The 18058-nt window shown below is 41.5% G+C and overlaps 1 protein-coding gene across 1 annotated transcript in view; it reads right to left on the reverse strand.

Moving 5' to 3' along the window:
- Positions 1-4123: 4123 nt before the first annotated feature.
- xpot (exportin, tRNA (nuclear export receptor for tRNAs)) overlaps positions 4124-18058 on the reverse strand; it is a 34700-nt gene continuing 20765 nt past the window's right edge. The window contains exons 15-25 of the mRNA XM_067999361.1: positions 17807-17901; positions 17302-17371; positions 15279-15517; positions 12716-13001; positions 11475-11664; positions 9752-9868; positions 9546-9661; positions 8037-8084; positions 7824-7895; positions 5707-5763; positions 4124-4692 (exon numbers count right to left, since the gene is read on the reverse strand). Of these exons, the coding sequence (XP_067855462.1) occupies positions 4666-4692; positions 5707-5763; positions 7824-7895; positions 8037-8084; positions 9546-9661; positions 9752-9868; positions 11475-11664; positions 12716-13001; positions 15279-15517; positions 17302-17371; positions 17807-17901 (1317 nt within the window). The 3' untranslated portion in view covers positions 4124-4665. The remainder of the gene's footprint in view (positions 4693-5706; positions 5764-7823; positions 7896-8036; positions 8085-9545; positions 9662-9751; positions 9869-11474; positions 11665-12715; positions 13002-15278; positions 15518-17301; positions 17372-17806; positions 17902-18058) is intronic.

Raw genomic sequence — 18058 nt, forward strand, 5'->3', positions numbered from 1 at the left:
TGTTTGGTGTCCGGGAGCTGCTGTGAGCGAGACTGAACGTTCCCCCACCAACCACATAGGAAATTACACCGAGGAGGTGTCCTCTTAACCCCTAAACTGCTGGCTCCCTCCTCCTCCTCCCAACTTTCAACAAGGTTGTTCCAGGTCTGAAGTAAAATCATGGCCACAGAATGGGGGGGGGGGAATAAATCCCATTTAAATAAGAAAGCAAAATGCTGCAAGTCTGTACCAAATAGGTGGGACCTCTGCATCAAAACTGAATAATAGGAGACAGATTGGCATATTTTTATTGTTTGTTTTTCATTTATTTGTTTTTCTCTTTCTCTCCACAACATTAGTTCAAAGACACTAAAATGACAAACTGATGTGATTTTTTTTATATAAGAATTACTTCTGGTCAAAATAAGACATGCTGTAAAGCGAGAAACGCAACAGGAAAGGAGAGAGGCACAACGACAAACACAATAATGATTTCCTTTTCTGACATGAACTCACTATTAAGCACTGTTGAATCTGCTTCCACCATCCTTTCCTTCCAGATCATCGTAACTCGCTGCATTAAAAAATTCTCATCTCCCCCTGGTTCTTATGCCAATTATTTTAAATGTGTCCCCTGGTTACTGACTCTCCTGCCAGTGGAAACAGATTCTCCTTATTTACTCAAAGGGTCTAGACAGAGTAGATAGAGAGAAACTGTCGTTTTGGCAGAAGGGTCAAGAACCAAAGGACATAGAATTGGCAAATGAACCAAAGGCGACATGAAGAAAAACTTCTTTACACAGCGAGTGGTTATGATCTGGAATACACTGTCCGAGGAGGTGGTGGAGGCAGATTCAATCATGGCTTTCAAAATGGAATTGGATAAGTACTTAAAGGGAAAAAATTTGCAGGGCTACAGGGAAAGGGAGTGGGGCTAGCTGGATTGCTCTTTCAGAGGCATGGACTCGATGGGCTGAATGGCCTCCTTCCGTGTGTAACCATTCTATGATTCTACTCTATCAAAACCACTCAGAATTTTGAGCATCTCTATTACATCTCCCCTTAACCTTCTCTGCTCTAAGTAGAACTGTAGCTTCTCTAGTCTCTCCATGTAACTGAAGTCCCTCATCCCTGGTACCATTCTAGTAAATCGCTGATGCACCCTCTCCAAGGCCTTGACATCCTTCCTAAAGCGTGGTGCCCAGGATTTGACAACACTGTAGCTGAGGTCTAACCAGTGATTTATAAAAGGTTTAAGCATAACTTCCTTGACTTTGTAATAAAGTGTTTATTAAAAAGAGGCAGAGGCTGATGTGCCTCAGATAAACCACAGTGACTAGCCAATACTGCTTATAGAAAACTATAGGGTGAGCACTTTCTATTCAAAATACCCAACACGCTGCACAAAAATTTGAATCTGGTTCCCAATAGTTGCTTCACGTAAACTCCTTCCCTCCACAGCCACTCCATGAACTATTATCTATGGGTCCCAGAGTGCATGAACCCAAGAGGCAATCGGAACCACCCAACCTCAAAATCTGGTTGGAGCGATTGAGGATTCATCTGACGCTTTGAATTTTTTTTTGGAGGTACCGATCCCAGTGTTCTTAAAGAATGCACCCACAATATCGACTACCTGTTCTCTCCAGAAGCGGACTGACTTGCTGTGTTTCAGGCTTTTCCCATTTAAACGAACGTACGAAAAGAGAGACGGGAATAGACTGACTCATTGGTCCATCGAGCCTGTGCCAGTCACAAAGCAACATGACTCCCTGTGTTCCTTCCCACTCGTGGTCACATAATCTCCTGGAAGAGGCAAAAATAAATAAAAGAAAATCCTAGGCCAAGTGCCGGGGGGGGGGGATGTCCGGAAAATTGCTATTCGACCATGTAAGACGATCAAAAATAAGTTCCAGGAGATTAGAGTGACCATGAGGTACAAACCCAAGTCCCACCTACCTTCTGTACGCAGTGATATTAGCCATTGCAAGGAACTTGTTCCTTTTTGATCTGTCCCAGCGAATCTGCACACCACTCGATCTGGCAAGTTGTTCCAGGCATTCAAAAACAAAGCTTGGCAGCACCAAACCATTATTTGCTAATTTATCCGAAATTCTCTGACTTTTTAAAAACATTCTTGGTGAGGTCCTGCATTAAGGGCCTTAGCCCTGGTTTCACACACTCGAATACAACATTATTTCATAAAGTTGGGGTTATTCTGGGAAAATGGATCGATTTGCAATAAGGAATACAAAGGTGTTAGGATTGCATGCTTAAGTTTAAAAAACCTGGGATCTGGTGAAGCATAAAACCACTTAAAACTGGGACGCTGCCAGAGTGTGGTATATAGTTATGCTGCAGGATTACTTAGCATTTACAGCACAGAAACAGGCTATTCGGCCTAACTGGTCTATGCTGGTGTTTATGCTCTGCATGAGTCTCCTCCCACCCTATCAGCATAACCTTCTATTACTTTCTCCCTCATATACTTTTTATCTAGCTTCCCCTTAAATGCATCTATGCAATTTGCCTCATCTACTCCTTGTGGTAGCAAGTTCATCATTCTAACCACTCTCTGGGTAAAGCAGTTTCCCCTGAATTCCCTGTTGGATTTATTGGTCACACATACACACACACAAAGTTTTGGACTCCCCCACAAGTGGAAACATCTTTGCTACATCTATCCTATCAAAAGCCTTCATAATTTGAAAAAAAAATACACACAAGGAAAACTTGCCAAGGAGGAGCTATATATATATATAATTAAAGAAAGGTGCAAATTTTGTGGAAGACTGAAGGCTAGATCCAAAAGAAGAGTACAAGACCTGAACAATGAAGAGTCACAGGTGAGAGTTTGAATTGAATTAGCACAAGGCTGGTGGAAAGTAGGATTCTTAAATGAGGAAAAGGAGAAAGAAAATAAATGAAGGAACAGGCTCAGAAAACTATCCAGAACTTGGTGCAAATGAGCAAATCTCACTTCAAAAGGCTGGCGTGGGAAATGGAAATGCCATATTTGCCCAGTAGGGAGCATCAACCAGCCCAAACTGCAAAGAAAAACTGAATCGGCACGTGGTCGAGTCAAAGATAAACTGGGATAGTGTCTAAGATGCCTTCTAAGAGTAAAGTGTTTACTAAAGTGTCAAAACTATTGCTCTTAGCGCATCAAGATTGAAAATGGAAGTTTTGAAGGGTTTATGGAGCAAGGAGGACAGCACTGGAATAGTCGAGTCTGCAGATTTCAGCAACAGGTGGGCTAAGGCAGAGGCAGGCGATGTTAGATGTTGGAGAGGATATAAGTTTGGAAGTTCAGCTCAGTTTAATAGGACACCGAATTTGTGAACACTCTGGCTCAACCTGAACTTTTGTCTTCCCAACATTTAGCTGGAGGGAATTGTGGCTCATCCCTCCTAATAGCTCCTTCTTTGGCTTGTTATCCATTTGTGCCTAATTACACTTCTGTTATGCGTCTTGGGATGTTTTTCTACCTTAAAAGGTGCAATATAAATGCAAATTGTCATATAATATATAAAGTAGGCAGTTAAAAAAGCAAATTATGGTCAGGGAGCGAGAGACAGGTTTTTCAAGATATATGGAATATCAAAAGTAGAAGGGTTAAGACGGTGATGGAGCCCAGGATTGTCCAGTGACCACAGAGCCAAAGCTTGGCCTAACATTTTCATACTTGATTGGGAAACAATGCTGAGATACTAAAGTTCCTTAGCAAACAAACATCAGGACTCTCTTCAGTGCTAAATGAAGAAAATATTTGGACAATCCTTAGTTCAAGGTTCACACCAGTGTCTTTAAGCTAAACTTTCACTAATCCTCAGGAGAGATTCAAGACCCCATGCAGCCCTTGGTGCAAGATTTACACATGTACAGACACACGCAATTTTGCACAGCGATATCCTTAAACTTTGAAATGTTAAGAATCCACAGGGGGAACAGCTACTTACTATCTTTTTTTTTTAAAGTCCTCACATACAGAAAGATACCTCAGAGTATTTTACATGTGTTCACACTGGATTAAAGAGGGTGACAAATAGCTTGATTGCTGCTTTGAGTTGATCAGAGGTGAGCAACACAAAACCAGACATTTAAATTGGTTTTCCAAAAAGAAATAAAACACTTTGCAAAGACATTCTGACTGAAATTTATTTTAGTTCATTATATGCCTGGGACTGAAATTCATGTTTAGTTTATTATACGTCTAGGACAATGTTTGCTCATCAAGCCATGGAAATTTACATATAATGTGATGGCCAACCACTATTAACAAGAACAATTCCATATTTTACAGTGAACTCTGCTCATTTGAATACACTTTTTTCCAAAATAAAAAGAGACTAAAGTAATATGGCATTCAAATGCTGCATTCATACCACAGCACGTAATTCAAAGTTTATTATACAGGAATGACCGCGCTGGGACAATAGCACTGACACCTTCTCAATAAAAAGTCTAATAAGACAAAATAAGTAAATCGGTTAACAAATTACTTAAATGTAATTTAAATAAAAACGAGCTAAAATATGCAGCCTACTCAAAAAAACACAAAAAGCCTCTTTGGGAACTGCACAAGGTTTTCCAACCTTACCAAGAAATCAATTTCAGCAATCTACATAAATGAAATGAAATATGGATTCTTGAGATGGTAAGAGAAATGGGGCTTTAGGTTCATTCTCAAGGCTTTGCTCGCTGAAAGAATACCTGCAAGAGAAGAAAAACAACCGGTTAGTCTGCTTTTCCAAGGGCATTTGAAACAGATTTTTTGGAATGGCGACATTCCATTAATTTACAACGCCGTGCTGATTTCTTCACAATGCAGACAATTACACGTTTATTTTGTTTGACATTTCTAAACTTTTAGATAGTTTAAAAAAAAAGTTTGGGACACCTCCATTATTTGGCTCAGGTGCATATTGCCGTGTTGTGTACCGATATTACAGAGAGGCCAACTCCAGAGGGGAATCCACAGCTGCTGCCTTGTACTCTGCTCCCTTCAAATTTGTTCCAGCACGAATACCACCACCACGAGTGCAGTGAGCATCCCTGCCAGGATGTGTTTTAAGTGGAGAACTCATTGTGTATACATGGTGGAAGAGAAAAAAAAAAGTGCGCGACTGCTTAGCTCACTTTAGTATCAAAAATTACAGCACATCTGATGGCTCATTTGGTAAAGGCACCATGTAATCGAGCCCAGTCTGAGTTAGACTAGCCTGACTTAAGATAACGGGAGGGATGCTCCCTACTAGTTTCAGCCTTCATGGCCTTAGGAGAAGAAAATCAGCTCAGGTTCCCACTCCTGTTTTGCTTGCCAGTGATCGCTGCTGGAAAGTACAAGTTGGCGGGTGAGAATGGACTCAGCTGCGATGCCACCCATGGCCAAATACCACCACCATAGTCAGCACCAAAGCTTACACGTAGAGAATCCATGGAGCGGTACGTGCCCAAGCAGGAGCCAATGCCTTTGAGAGAAAACTGGCACTAAATAAAAGTGCAAGTGGGGTAATAGGTCTACAAGAGGCTACTAATAAGCACATGACATCACCAGTGAAGCACTTCAGATGAAGGTGAGTAATATCCCTCATGCCAGTAGTGCTTGTGACTAAAAGATCTGGTACTGTGAAAAATACACCGAAGATTTAAAAGAACTACATCATAACCATAGATTAAACCACTTCTATATTTACATAAACCCTTTTTCCCCCCTCATTAACCTACCTTTAGATAATTTTTAAAGATTTTTCCATCAGCTTGCTGAAGCGCTTGACAGAATTCCTGTAAATATACATATAAAAAAGTAAACATTTCAATTATTTCCATCACAGTTCTGGATTAGCAGATTATTACAACATAATGGCTTTTATATTGAGGGTAAAGATTTTTTTTTTTAAAAAGAGAAAGGAATGTACATGGGCAAGTTATGTGAGTTCTTTGATACTTGCAGGCTCTTGCAAATACCCCCGTAGTCAACCCCAGGGGGTGTCAGGGGCTGGTGGGCAAGACCATCACCTCTAGTTTTCCCTTCTGCTGCGGGGGAACGTTCCAGCTCCTGCTTCGCACTTCCCAGCTTGGCGTGGCTCAGCTTGGGAATGGAGTGTAGTCCATCATGTGGCACTGTACATTAGCATGCTGATGCTCAGTCATCAGTGCACTTCAGGTATAATGTTCTCTGTTCTTGGGGCCCCATCCATGCCCTTACCATCCCCACCCAATAGCAGGTGGGTCTTGCCAATGCCACTCAAAACAGACCAATGAAAGGCACACTAATGCAGCCCAGAGAGATTCTCCCTGATTTTACTTTCTTTTGGGCAAATGGTTGCGTTCCACTACCCTCTTCCCATGAAAATACGGACAGTGACGGATAGGAGACGACTGCTCCATCCAGCCTGTCCCATGACATGACAACACAGGACTGGAAGGGGCAACAGCTGAACATCATGCAAGGAAGACTTAAAAAAAAAAGTAAAAGGTTACCTAGGACCAGGGGCAGGGGGAAAGAGGAGATAACAAGAAAATATTTCCTGTTCCATATTCAGTTGTTTTATGGGATGGATTCCGTGCTTTAACTGAGAAATAATGGCTTAAAATTGCCAGCCTTAAACAACAACTTGCATTTATATAGTGCCTTTAACATAGTAAAACTTCCCACTGCGTGTCACAGGAGCTTTATCAGACAAAAATTGACACCGAGCCACATAAGGGGATATTAGGACAGGTGACCAATAGCTTGAGCAAAGAGGTAGGTTTAAAGGAGCATCTTAAAAAGAGAGAGACAGGTTGAGAGGCAGAGGGGTTTAGGCAGGGAATTCCAGAGCTGAGGGCCTAGGCAGCTGAAGGCACGGCCACCAATGGTGGAGCGACTAAAATCGGGGATGCGCAAGAGGCAAGAATTGGAGGAGTGCAGAGATCAGAGTTGTAGGGCTGGAGGAGGTTACAGAAAAAGGCAGGGGTGAGGCCATGGGGGGGATTTCAAAACAAGGATGAGAATGTTAAAATCGAGGCCTTCCCAGACTGGGAGCCAATGTAGGTCAGCGAGCACGTTGGTGATGGGTGAATGGAATTTGGTGCAAGTTAGGAGATGGGCAGCAAAGTTTTGGATGAGCTCAAGTTTATGGAGGGTGGAAAATGGGAGGCCAGCCACGAGTGCATTGGAATAGTCCAGAGGTAATGGCATGGATGAGGGTTTCAGCAGCAGATGAGCTGAGGCAGGGGTGGAAACGGGCAATGTTATGGAGATGGAAATAGACGGTACATACACCACAATATATAGCAGGGGTACCCAAAATATGGCCCATTTCTGCACCACAGGCTCCTTTTATCCAGCCCATGGATCTACTGTTAGATGCTTGCACACAACCCAATTTCAACTTGGTTCCGCATCAGCTCTCTGAACGTTCAAAGCCTAAGAATGGAGAAGGCCGATCCCTGATTCACTAATTTAGAAAGGACTTGGGGGTGGGGGGTGGAAGAGGGAAACTAATGGAGATAAAACGGAGCACTTCAATTTTGAGGGGGCTGTTTTGGAATTTTATGCTTGCATGATCTCACTTTTATGAGAATGGAGTCTCACATTTCTGCTTAATCCAGCCATGGCATCACAGATTTGTAAACTGTTCATAGCAGGGAGTTGGCACGTGGACCAAATGACCACTTGCAATCATTTTTGAAATGGCATCTAAAATTTAGCTCCAAAACTAAAAAATGTCTTTTTAAAAAAGAACTTCCAAAATACTTATGTGCAAGGCCTGAGAGTTGTGCTTGTGGTAAACCAAAAAAACCCAGATGTTGCAAAGATGCTACAAATTCAAACTATTTAAACCCAAACTCTCACTTACCTGGATTATTTCTGGGGCTACCTGCAATGACTGCAGGTATTCTTGCTGAAGATACTGAATGAATTCAGGTCCCTAAAATGGTCAAATGTACAATGAATACAGAAACACTAACACTATCTGTTTTGAAACTATGCCTCAAAAAGGAGGTTTATACCAGTGATTTATTTTTAAATCCAAACATTGATTGCAGACACTAGAATGAAAGATTATTACCCTTTTGAGATGAATTGTTTTCAATGTTACTGCACACTCTGATAAAGCCTGTGAAGAAACAAAGTATTTTAATCATCCTCGGCAAAAGAGTTGACATACTGTATACAGTTCCCACTGCTTTTTAAAAAATTCGTTCATGGGATGTGGGTGTCGCTGGCAACGCCAGCATTTATTGCCCATCCCTAATTGCCCTTGAGAAGGTGGTGGTGAGCCGCCTTCTTGATCCACTGCAGTCTGCGTGGTGAAGGTTCTCCCACAGTGCTGTTAGGGAGTTCCAGGATTTTGACCCAGCGACGATGAAGGAACGGCGATATATTTCCAAGTCAGGATGGTGTGTGATTTGGAGGGGAACGTGCAGGTGGTGTTGTTCCTATGTACCTGCTGCTCTTGTCCTTCTAGGTGGTAGAGGTCACGGGTTTGGGAGGTGCTGTCGAAGAAGCCTTGGCGAGTTGCTGCAGTGCATCCTGTGGATGGTACACACTGCAGCCAGTGCGCCAGTGAAGGGAGTGAATGTTTAGGGTGCTGGATGGGGTGCCAATCAAGCGGGCTGCTATGTCCTGGATGGTGTCGAGCTTCTTGAGTGTTGTTGGAGCTGCACTCATCCAGGCAAGTGGAGAATATTCCATCACACTCCTGACTTGTGCCTTGTAGATGGTGGAAAGGCTTTGGGGAGTCAGTGGGTATGTTAGTATGAATGCAATTTTCCCGCTATACGCGATGGACGGTTAAACCAAAAAGGTAAGTAACCAACATATTTTTTTTTTTTTAAAAAGAAATCTCACTTAGTAATAACTGTCAGCAGTTGGCCTTGTGAGCCAAATGACCACTGTCCAATGTCCAGAATCTCATCACGACTGTAATCGCACTTTAACAAGGTGGAAACATGTCATTGGACTCTAAGGGAATCAAGGGGTGTGGGGATTGGGCGGAAAAGTGGAGTTGAGGTCGAAGACCAGCCATGATCTTATTGAATGGCGGAGCAAGCTCAAGCGGCCGTATGGCCTACTCCTGCTCCTATTTCTTATGAAGATCTGACTTTGCCTAAAATCAGCAAAGCCTTTTAAATGGGTAAGTACAGGGTAAGAACTTATTGAACTGGCCCGAAATAGTCGTCGTGCTTAACGCGTTATAAATGGCGCTATTGTAATTGACTCATGATAATGGCAAATAGTTGGCGCCATTAGCACACGAGATTGGAGAGAGAGAAGCTTAAACAGATTATTCTTTCTGCTACAATTTTTACGCCAAGGAAACGTGATATGGGTGGAAGGATAAACACCTGAATCGTTTACAGCACGATGTACACAGAACTTCAATTCAGCTCGGGTATGCTCTACCACCGGATAAAATGAGTTTATAGGAACCAATGTCTAGCTATGTTACTTAACATTTCAAATTTAACCTTTGTTTCTCTAATATTGAAGAGAAACTTGGAGAGTAATTGACTTTTTTTTTTAAATTGAAAATTAATTTGCAAGTCAAAATTTTAGCAAGATATACAATACACACCAAGACTGTTTGAGCATCAGCTAAATCGAAAGTTGGTTTAAGTGGTGCCAGAAAGCAAGCTGGGACGATGTGTTTATAGATGAAGTCTTCAAATCCTAAGAGGCCATCTTTACCCCCTGAAATTAACAAAGTGCAGTTAAACTAAGCAGTTTGTTAAAAACAAAATTAGGCTGCACTTCTATCACGAGAAAAATTGTAATTCTTACCCCAAAGTTCTACTAATTTTGAAAGTATGATAAAGCAAGTTTTTTGGGCAATCGGATCTGGAAATTCCACTGCTCCTTGAATGACTGTAAACAGGACTTGTTCTACATTCTGTACACCTGGAGGGAAAAATTGTAATTTAACATTTGTAAAAATAATTATGCAGACTGGTTTTAGATTAGGAAATTTACCACATGGTTAGTGGGGTACTGCAATGGCATTGTTAAAATCAGATCTTGGTTAGATCGTTACCGAAACCCTAAAAGCACTCCAAACAATGAGTATATAGGCAACAGAATACAATATTGTTATCACCTGCACTTCTTACCAAGAAACTGAGAGCCAAGAAGGTCAAGGGGAGATTTAATAGAGCCGTTCAAAATCATGAAGGGTTTTGATAGAGTAAATAAGGAGAAACTATTTCCACTAGCAGGAGGGTCGGTAGCCAAATGACACAGATTTAAGTTAAGTTTTGGATGAGAATTTAGGAGGCATGGTTAGTAAGTTTGCAGATGACACCAAGATTGGTGGCATTGTGGACAGTGAAGAAGGTTATCTAGGATTGCAACGGGATCTTGATAAATTGGGCCAGTGGGCCGATGAATGGCAGATGGAGTTTAATTTAGATAAATGTGAGGTGATGCATTTTGGTAGATCGAATCGGGCCAGGACCTACTCCGTTAATGGTAGGGCGTTGGGGAGAGTTATAGAACAAAGAGATCTAGGAGTACAGATTCATAGCTCCTTGAAAGTGGAGTCACAGGTGGATAGGGTGGTGAAGAAGGCATTCAGCATGCTTGGTTTCATTGGTCAGAACATTGAATGCAGGAGTTGGGATGTCTTGTTGAAGTTGTACAGGGCATTGGTGAGGCCACACTTGGAGTACTGTGTACAGTTCTGGTCACCCTATTATAGAAAGGATATTATTAAACTAGAAAGAGTGCAGAAAAGATTTACTAGGATGCTACCGGGACTTGATGGTTTGACTTACAGGGAGAGGTTAGACAGACTGGGACTTTATTCCCTGGAGAGTAGGAGGTTAAGGGGTGATCTTATAGAAGTCTATAAAATAATGAGGGGCATAGATAAGGTCGATAGTCAAAATCTTTTCCCAAAGGTAGGGGAGTCTATAACGAGGGGGCACAGATTTAAGGTGAGAGGGGAGAGATACAAAAGGATCCAGAGGGGCAATTTTTTCACTCAAAGGGTGGTGAGTGTCTGGAACGAGCTGCCAGAGGCAGTAGTAGAGGCGGGTACAATTTTGTCTTTTAAAAAGCATTTGGACAGTTACATGGGGAAGATGGGTATCGAGGGATATGGGCCAAGTGCAGGCAATTGGGACTAGCTTAGTGGTATAAACTGGGCGACATGGACATGTTGGGCCGAAGGGCCTGTTTCCATGTTGTAACTTCTATGATAAGTGAGAGGAGAATTTTTTTTTTAAAAAACAGTGAGTTATGATGATCTGGAATGCACTACCTGAAAGGGTGGTGGTAGCAGGTACAATAGTAACTTTCAAAAGGGAACTGGATAAATACTTGAAGGGGAGAAAATTGCAGGGCTATAGGGAAAGAGCAGGGAAGTGGGATTAATTGGATAGCTTTTTCAAAGAGCCGGCACAGGCACAATGGGCCGAATGGCCTCTCTAAAAACAACTGGTCATTATAACTTTTTTTTTAAATGAACCCTTTTCAATCATTTAAGTTTAAAATAAAATCCACTTACCCTGATTAGCAATGACCTCACTCATTCCACTCCCTGCAACAGTCTGCAGAAATGCAAAGTAACTCCTGCGCAGCATTTGGTTGTCAAGTGCAGCAGTTTGGTCATTTTCTTCTGCGGGTCGCGATAATACTTCAAATATAGCTTGAACCAAAGGCATAAATACTTGTTGCAAAAATGGTGAAATTTGTGTCTGGAGAGAAACATCGGGCAAGAATCAGCAACAGGAACGCTCAACACTCCACCAAAATGTAGAGAAAAGTAACGTTTTGAAGTTATTAGGTGAAGAAATGAACAGATTTAAAATAGGATATTTTAAATAAGCTGAGTTATGAACAGTCCAACATATGATACTTAATCCAAGTATATAACTAAATACATTTTCTCTTGCATCAGTTAATTGATACAAAATGTATACACTCCTGGGTTAATCACACAGCATGTACGCAGAACCCAGACCTCAGCCAATCTCCACTAGCAAACAGAACAGTAAAGTGAACACAGGCCTAGGTTCAGAATTGCTACACAAGGAGTCACACACACTGGAGTGTGTTCCAAAACAGCAGACAGCAGCTGTGTGCTCTCAATTTACAACAATTGCTGGACACGCTACAGCCTTGCAATATGGGCAATATGCTATATATGAAAGGTGAGGAGAAATATCAGCTGGAAATGTGTTAATATCAATTCTCAAACTGTTACTGGACATATTTCTAATGATTTGTTTTGAATGGAAAGAACAAATTTGCATTTGTACTGCGCCATGCACATCCTCGGGACCTCTCAAAGCCTTCCACAGCCAATGAGTTAGTTTTTTTGAAACGTCGTTACTTACGTAGGCAAACGCAGTAGCCAATCTGCACACGGCATGGTCCCACAAACAGCAACACGATATTCAGTTTCGATGCTGCTGGCTGAGGGATAAATGTTGACCAGGAACAACAGGAGAACTCCACTGCTCTTCTTTTGCCATGGGATCTCTTGCATCCAGCCAAACGGGTGGACGGGGCCTGGGTTTAATGTCTCACCTGAAAGATGATGCCTCCGACAATGCAGCATTCCCTCAGAACTGCACTGAAGTGTCAGCCTAGATTATGTCTTCAAGTCCTGGAGTGCAGCTTGAACCCATGATTTTCTGACTCAGAGGCGAGGGTACTACCAACTGAGCCAAGCTAACTTTGCCTTAAAAAGTAAGAGACTCAAAACTATTTTATAAAACACAAAAAAGTAAACGAACAGCGTACCTTAAACTTTGCTGTAATCTGATTAATAAGTGGAATAAATTCCTGAAGGTCCTTTGCTTCACAGTCCTTGAGCATGTGTTCTGAAGCAGTAGGAATGAATGGAAGAACCTCCTCCTCTAAGCAGATGATCATTCGGTGAAGGAAGGTTCGAACTCCACTTCGCAGCACTTCCTTCTGCAAAGGGCAACTTAGAGCTGGCAGGAATGTTTGCAGGCAGTCTCGATACACCTCCGAACAGCCGCACTGTTTCACAGTCTGCTTGTTGCTGAAGGCCTTACTGGTGCGGCTGCAAATGAAAAGCGAGGCGGAATAAACAAGCTGCACTATGGTGCCACGGTTTAGTTCAGGCATACACGTGAGATTTTTCAGCTCCATGGTTTATAACCAGTGATGGGTTTGTCCATCTTTGAGATACAGCCATTAGAAATTTATAGAAAAAAAATTGCTTTCAACAGTCCTCCTACTAAAAAGGAACACTGATACAGAAGGCTCTAGAAACAACTTTAAAAGGTCGAAACGATCAGCATAGAAAAATAAGAGCAGTGAGAATGTATAAATACTCACAAGAACATAAGAAATAGGAGCAGGAGTAGGTCATGCGGCCCCTCCAGCCTATTCAATAAGATCATGGCTGATGTGCTACCTCAACATAGCATATTTTAAATGATTACATTTAAATGTGAAAATAGAACAGTGAAAAATGAATATTTGGGATCGAATCACAAGACTGTAGCTTAATTCTGTGAAGTGCAGAGAAGAAGCTAAAGTAGCAGAATAGTCACCTGAATCCTAAGGTTACTTTGTAATTCATGCCCAATATTGTTCAAATAATTTTAAAAAAAAACTTACATGCTGCGTTGTTCACTTTCTGCCAGCAGCTTGATTTGTGAGGATTGCAGGAATAAAGTGAAAAGGAATTATCTAGTCGCATTGGATGGCAGTTGCCAGAATATTCCACACAGGTTTACAGCGTACGGTAGATCTGTTTAAATTATTTATTCAGGCCACCAAAACCATCCAAATTATCTGATGATCTTCGGAGGTATTAGAAAAGGTTTATTTGAAAAATTACTTTAAATTGCGCGAGTAGGACAAGGGGACGCACCTTCAAATGAGCAAAAAGGCAAATTTAGGACAGATCCGCAAGTTCTTTTCCCATGAAGAGCGATCAGTATGTGGGTTGGACTCTTGGATAGTGGGGCTGAGGCAGAAACCAGAGAATCATTTAGGAAGCAACTGAATGCCACAATGGATGACTTTAGGGTCTTTCTGGATGGATGGATGGGCCAAGTGACCTTCCTCGGCTGTAATTGTGACCAGTAGTCATTTTAAAATATTTTTCTTGTACAAACTGGACTCCCCTTTGTTTTTAAAGCAGCGCTCAGATCACATGGTAGGCTGATATCATCCATCAGCCCCAGTTACATCATGAAAATAAATGGGGATTAGCATCCTTTCCCAGTACTGACCACCTTCAGAGTGGAAAAAAAATCACAAGACGCCCATGAAGAAAAAAAACAAAATTCATGATATTTCATAGAATCATGGAATGATACAGCACAGGAGGCCATTCGGCCCATCATGCCTGTGCCTGCTCTTTGAAAGAGCTATCCAATTAGTCCCACTCCCCTGCTATTTCCCCATAGCCCTGCAAATTTTTCCCCTTCAAGTATTTATCAATTCCTGTTTGAAAGTCATAATTGAATCTGCTTCCACCACCCTTTCCGGCAAAGTATTCCAGATCATAACAAAAATTTCTCCTCATCTCGGCTCTGGTTCTTTTGTCAATTACCATAGACCTGTGTCCGCTGGTTACCGACCCTTCTGCCACTGGAAACAGTTTCTCCTTATTTGGTTGCTGTAATCCTGGAAACAGTTCTTTCCCCAAGTACTACATCCTTTTCCTTTTAAAGCTTCTGGTAACTGGCGGTTTCTCCAGCACAACTCTTGTTTGTCAGTCTTTTTTTTTAAATGAACTTCATCATTTCTCTTAACTTTAGAGAGCAGCTAGCGCAATGCGCGTCTTCTGGTCAACAAGGAGTAAAGAAGATCGCAGAGACAACAATGGAGAGCACTAGCAGGAGTGGAAAACTAGAGACAGCAAAGGAGAGATCGAGAAGAACGGGATGGGGTCAGGTGGAAGAATGAACTAGACAGGGCAAAGGGTAATTTGTTTTTTTAACGATTCATTCTCGGGACGTGGGCATCACCGGGCAAAGCCAGCATTTATTGCCCATCCCTAGTTGCACTTGAGACGGTGGCGGTGAGCCGCCTTCTTCAACCACTGCAGTTTGGGTGGTGAAGGTGCTCCCACAGTGTTGTTACGCAGACATTCTGAGATCCTGTTCCAGGATTTTGACCCAGCAATGATAAAGAAACAGCGAAATATGTCCAATTGAAGTAATCTAGAAAGGCCACCAAGCTATAACTATGTGGATCTATAAAACGGAGGTCAATATGGACTCAAAATTAATTCCGTAATCCCAAGGCTCCATGCCACACCACTTAAATGGTTTTAAGAGAAGGCATAAGCACTTTAAACAAAAAAAAGTGGAATACTAACCTTGCAAAACCCACAGCGTGGTTTAAGCAGTCTGCCAGTGCAGTCTGCCTCTCCTCATCCTGTTCCGTTAAAAGTTTCTCCAAAAACACCTTAAATTTCTCCATTAGTGGAGTGAGCAAGTCCCTCATCAAAGCCTGCTTCCTCTCTGCTGGGTATTCGCTATTCACAATTAGTACTCCTGCCGTTTCATAAATAAACAGTTGATCATCACTAGTCAACAGGGTCTGGAAACCGTTCTCCTGAAATAGACCAATGCAAATCATTACAATTCACGGAAAACTTTATTAAAGCAACCACCATAAAATTATGTACACTGAAGAAAATGTTTTCAAGATTAATTTTGCCATTTTATTAGCCCAGAGAGTGAGGGAGGCATCTGCTTGGGAACCTTTCTGCTTTTTCTACTGTATGCAAACACTTGCAGGTTAAACAACAACTTGCATTTACATAGCACCTTTAACATAGTAAAACGTCCCCAACGTGCTTCACAGGAGCATAATCAGACAAAATTTGACACCAAGCCACATAAGGAGATATTAGGACAGGCTTGGATGAAGGGCAAGGCTCCTGCTACATTGTTCCAATATCATGCCTCAAAGGGCACCTTCGACTGCACGGCTAAATAATTCTCTTGGACAACTTAAATTTAGCAGAGAGGGGATTCTTGAATCCTATTAACCTGGTTTCATTAAAATATAGAAATCAAAAAGGACATCATTCTAACTCACTGTGCCTCAGAGGATGACGCACTCCTCTTCAATTCTCTCTCCTGAGATCACCTTTGCTTCTTCCCCCTCAATTAGGTCTCATGCACAATTTACTAGTCAGAAAGTTGAGCAAGAAACTCTGAAAGGGTCATGCAGCATTTCACCTAAGGGACTAGCCTGAATACGGACAGGTCCCACATAAGCTCACGTCAATAGAGTTCCAACATCAAAGCCAACATTCAAATTCATGCCTTGTGGCTGCCAAGTCCAACCTTCTGTAACTGCAGATACTTGCCACCAAAATATAATTACAATTTCCTAATATTGCCATCTGTTGGTAATTCATTAGCCAATAATTAATTGCAAACTGATGCAACAAATTTCCCCTTTCCTTTAAAAACTGCTACCATATCCTCCATACATGACAACTCCGTACTGTTACTTGCTACAAATTCTATGTTCTTTCCAATCCTTTCACAACACTAGGAAACACCATAGCCTTTCATCCTAACCAGTCTCAACCATTCGCATCAATTTATACTGTATTTTAAAGATGCGAGAAAATCTGACAGGACAATTTTGGCATTGTGATAAAGATTAATTAGTGGAGTGTTGGCCTGGATTATGTGCTGAAGTCTCTGGAGTGGGACTTGAACCCACAATCTCCTGACTCAGGTGAGAGTGTGCTACTAGAGCCATGGCTGACACCCAAGCTGCCCTATTTGCCTATTCAGGTGGACATGAAAAATTCCATGAAGAGCACGGTGCACTCCCGTCCAGGCCAACATTCTCCCCACAACCTCCACCATAAACAGGTTAATTGACCGTTCATCCCATTGCTATATGTGGGATTTTGCTGTGCGCAATGTAATTTACTATATGTTAACATAGATTACATAGAAATTACAGCATTGAAGCAGGCCATTTGGTCCAAGCTGGTGTTTATGCTTCACACAAGCCTCCTCCCACCCTACTTCATCTAACCCTATCAGCATAACCTGGTATTCGTTTCTCCCTCATGTGCTTATTTAGTTTCCCCTTAAATGCAATATGTGAAGCACTAAGTTATTTCTCAGACAGATAAGAAACTACAAAAAAACAAAAAAGTTTGGTCTTTCTAACTACCTGGTTTTGCTTTTCGTAAATGTTTATAAAAAGCTGTGTGAAAGATAGTGCCTTTAAACTCCAGGCTAAAAGCTCTTGTTCCTCCCCCCTTCCAATAAAAGCCAACATTTCAATCAATTTGCAGTGCATAGGCCTAGTAACAGATTTAACCTCTTTCAGATTACCAAATGAAAAGACAACTCAACACTCACAGAAGGAGAAAGCACCAGCAGATCTTGTATTCTGTTCAGAATATCCTCTATGTAAGGATTCATATGCTTACTATAAGGAAATGAAGCCAGTTTAGAAACAATAAATTGCACATTTACAAGGCAGTTTGTAAAATACTGACAGGTATTTTGTTGTGAGCAGTGAAGTTATTTGTTCCTCTTCCCTTCAGCCATACACCAACTGTATGAGAGAGAGGGGAGGCAAGAACTTGCTTGTAGGCCTCACCAATTTCAGGAGTAGGCCCCCAGAAGATGTACAGCCATAGCCAGTGATAGGAAGCACCTGGATTCCACCAGGCACAGTAATGTAGTGGAATGATGAAGAACTCAAAATGTGGGTTTGTGCCTCCTAATGAATTTAACTCAAAAAATTATGCTCCATGAGAAATATTTTTGCTATTATATGTTATCAAGGATTGAAGAACAAAAAAACAGCAGAAAGATGGAAAGAGACTTATAACAAAGGAATGCTATAGGAATTACTTACTTTAAAGATTTAATGAACCTGGAAAACAGGTATGCTGTCCTACTTCGCACTTTTGGACTATTATTACGCAGTCCTCTATGATCTAAAAATGCCATCTGCATCAAAAGTAATAATGAACACAGATTTTTGAAATGCAAATATATATGTTAAATGACCAACTCTAAAGAAAACAATGATTAGTTATCTGTTGTATTCAGGGTTAAGTGCCAACATAAAAAGGTTGTTTTGAGCATATTAGATACATTTTATTTT

This window comes from Heptranchias perlo, chromosome 18 (genome assembly GCF_035084215.1).
Source record: "Heptranchias perlo isolate sHepPer1 chromosome 18, sHepPer1.hap1, whole genome shotgun sequence".
NCBI classification, from domain to species: domain Eukaryota; kingdom Metazoa; phylum Chordata; class Chondrichthyes; order Hexanchiformes; family Hexanchidae; genus Heptranchias; species Heptranchias perlo.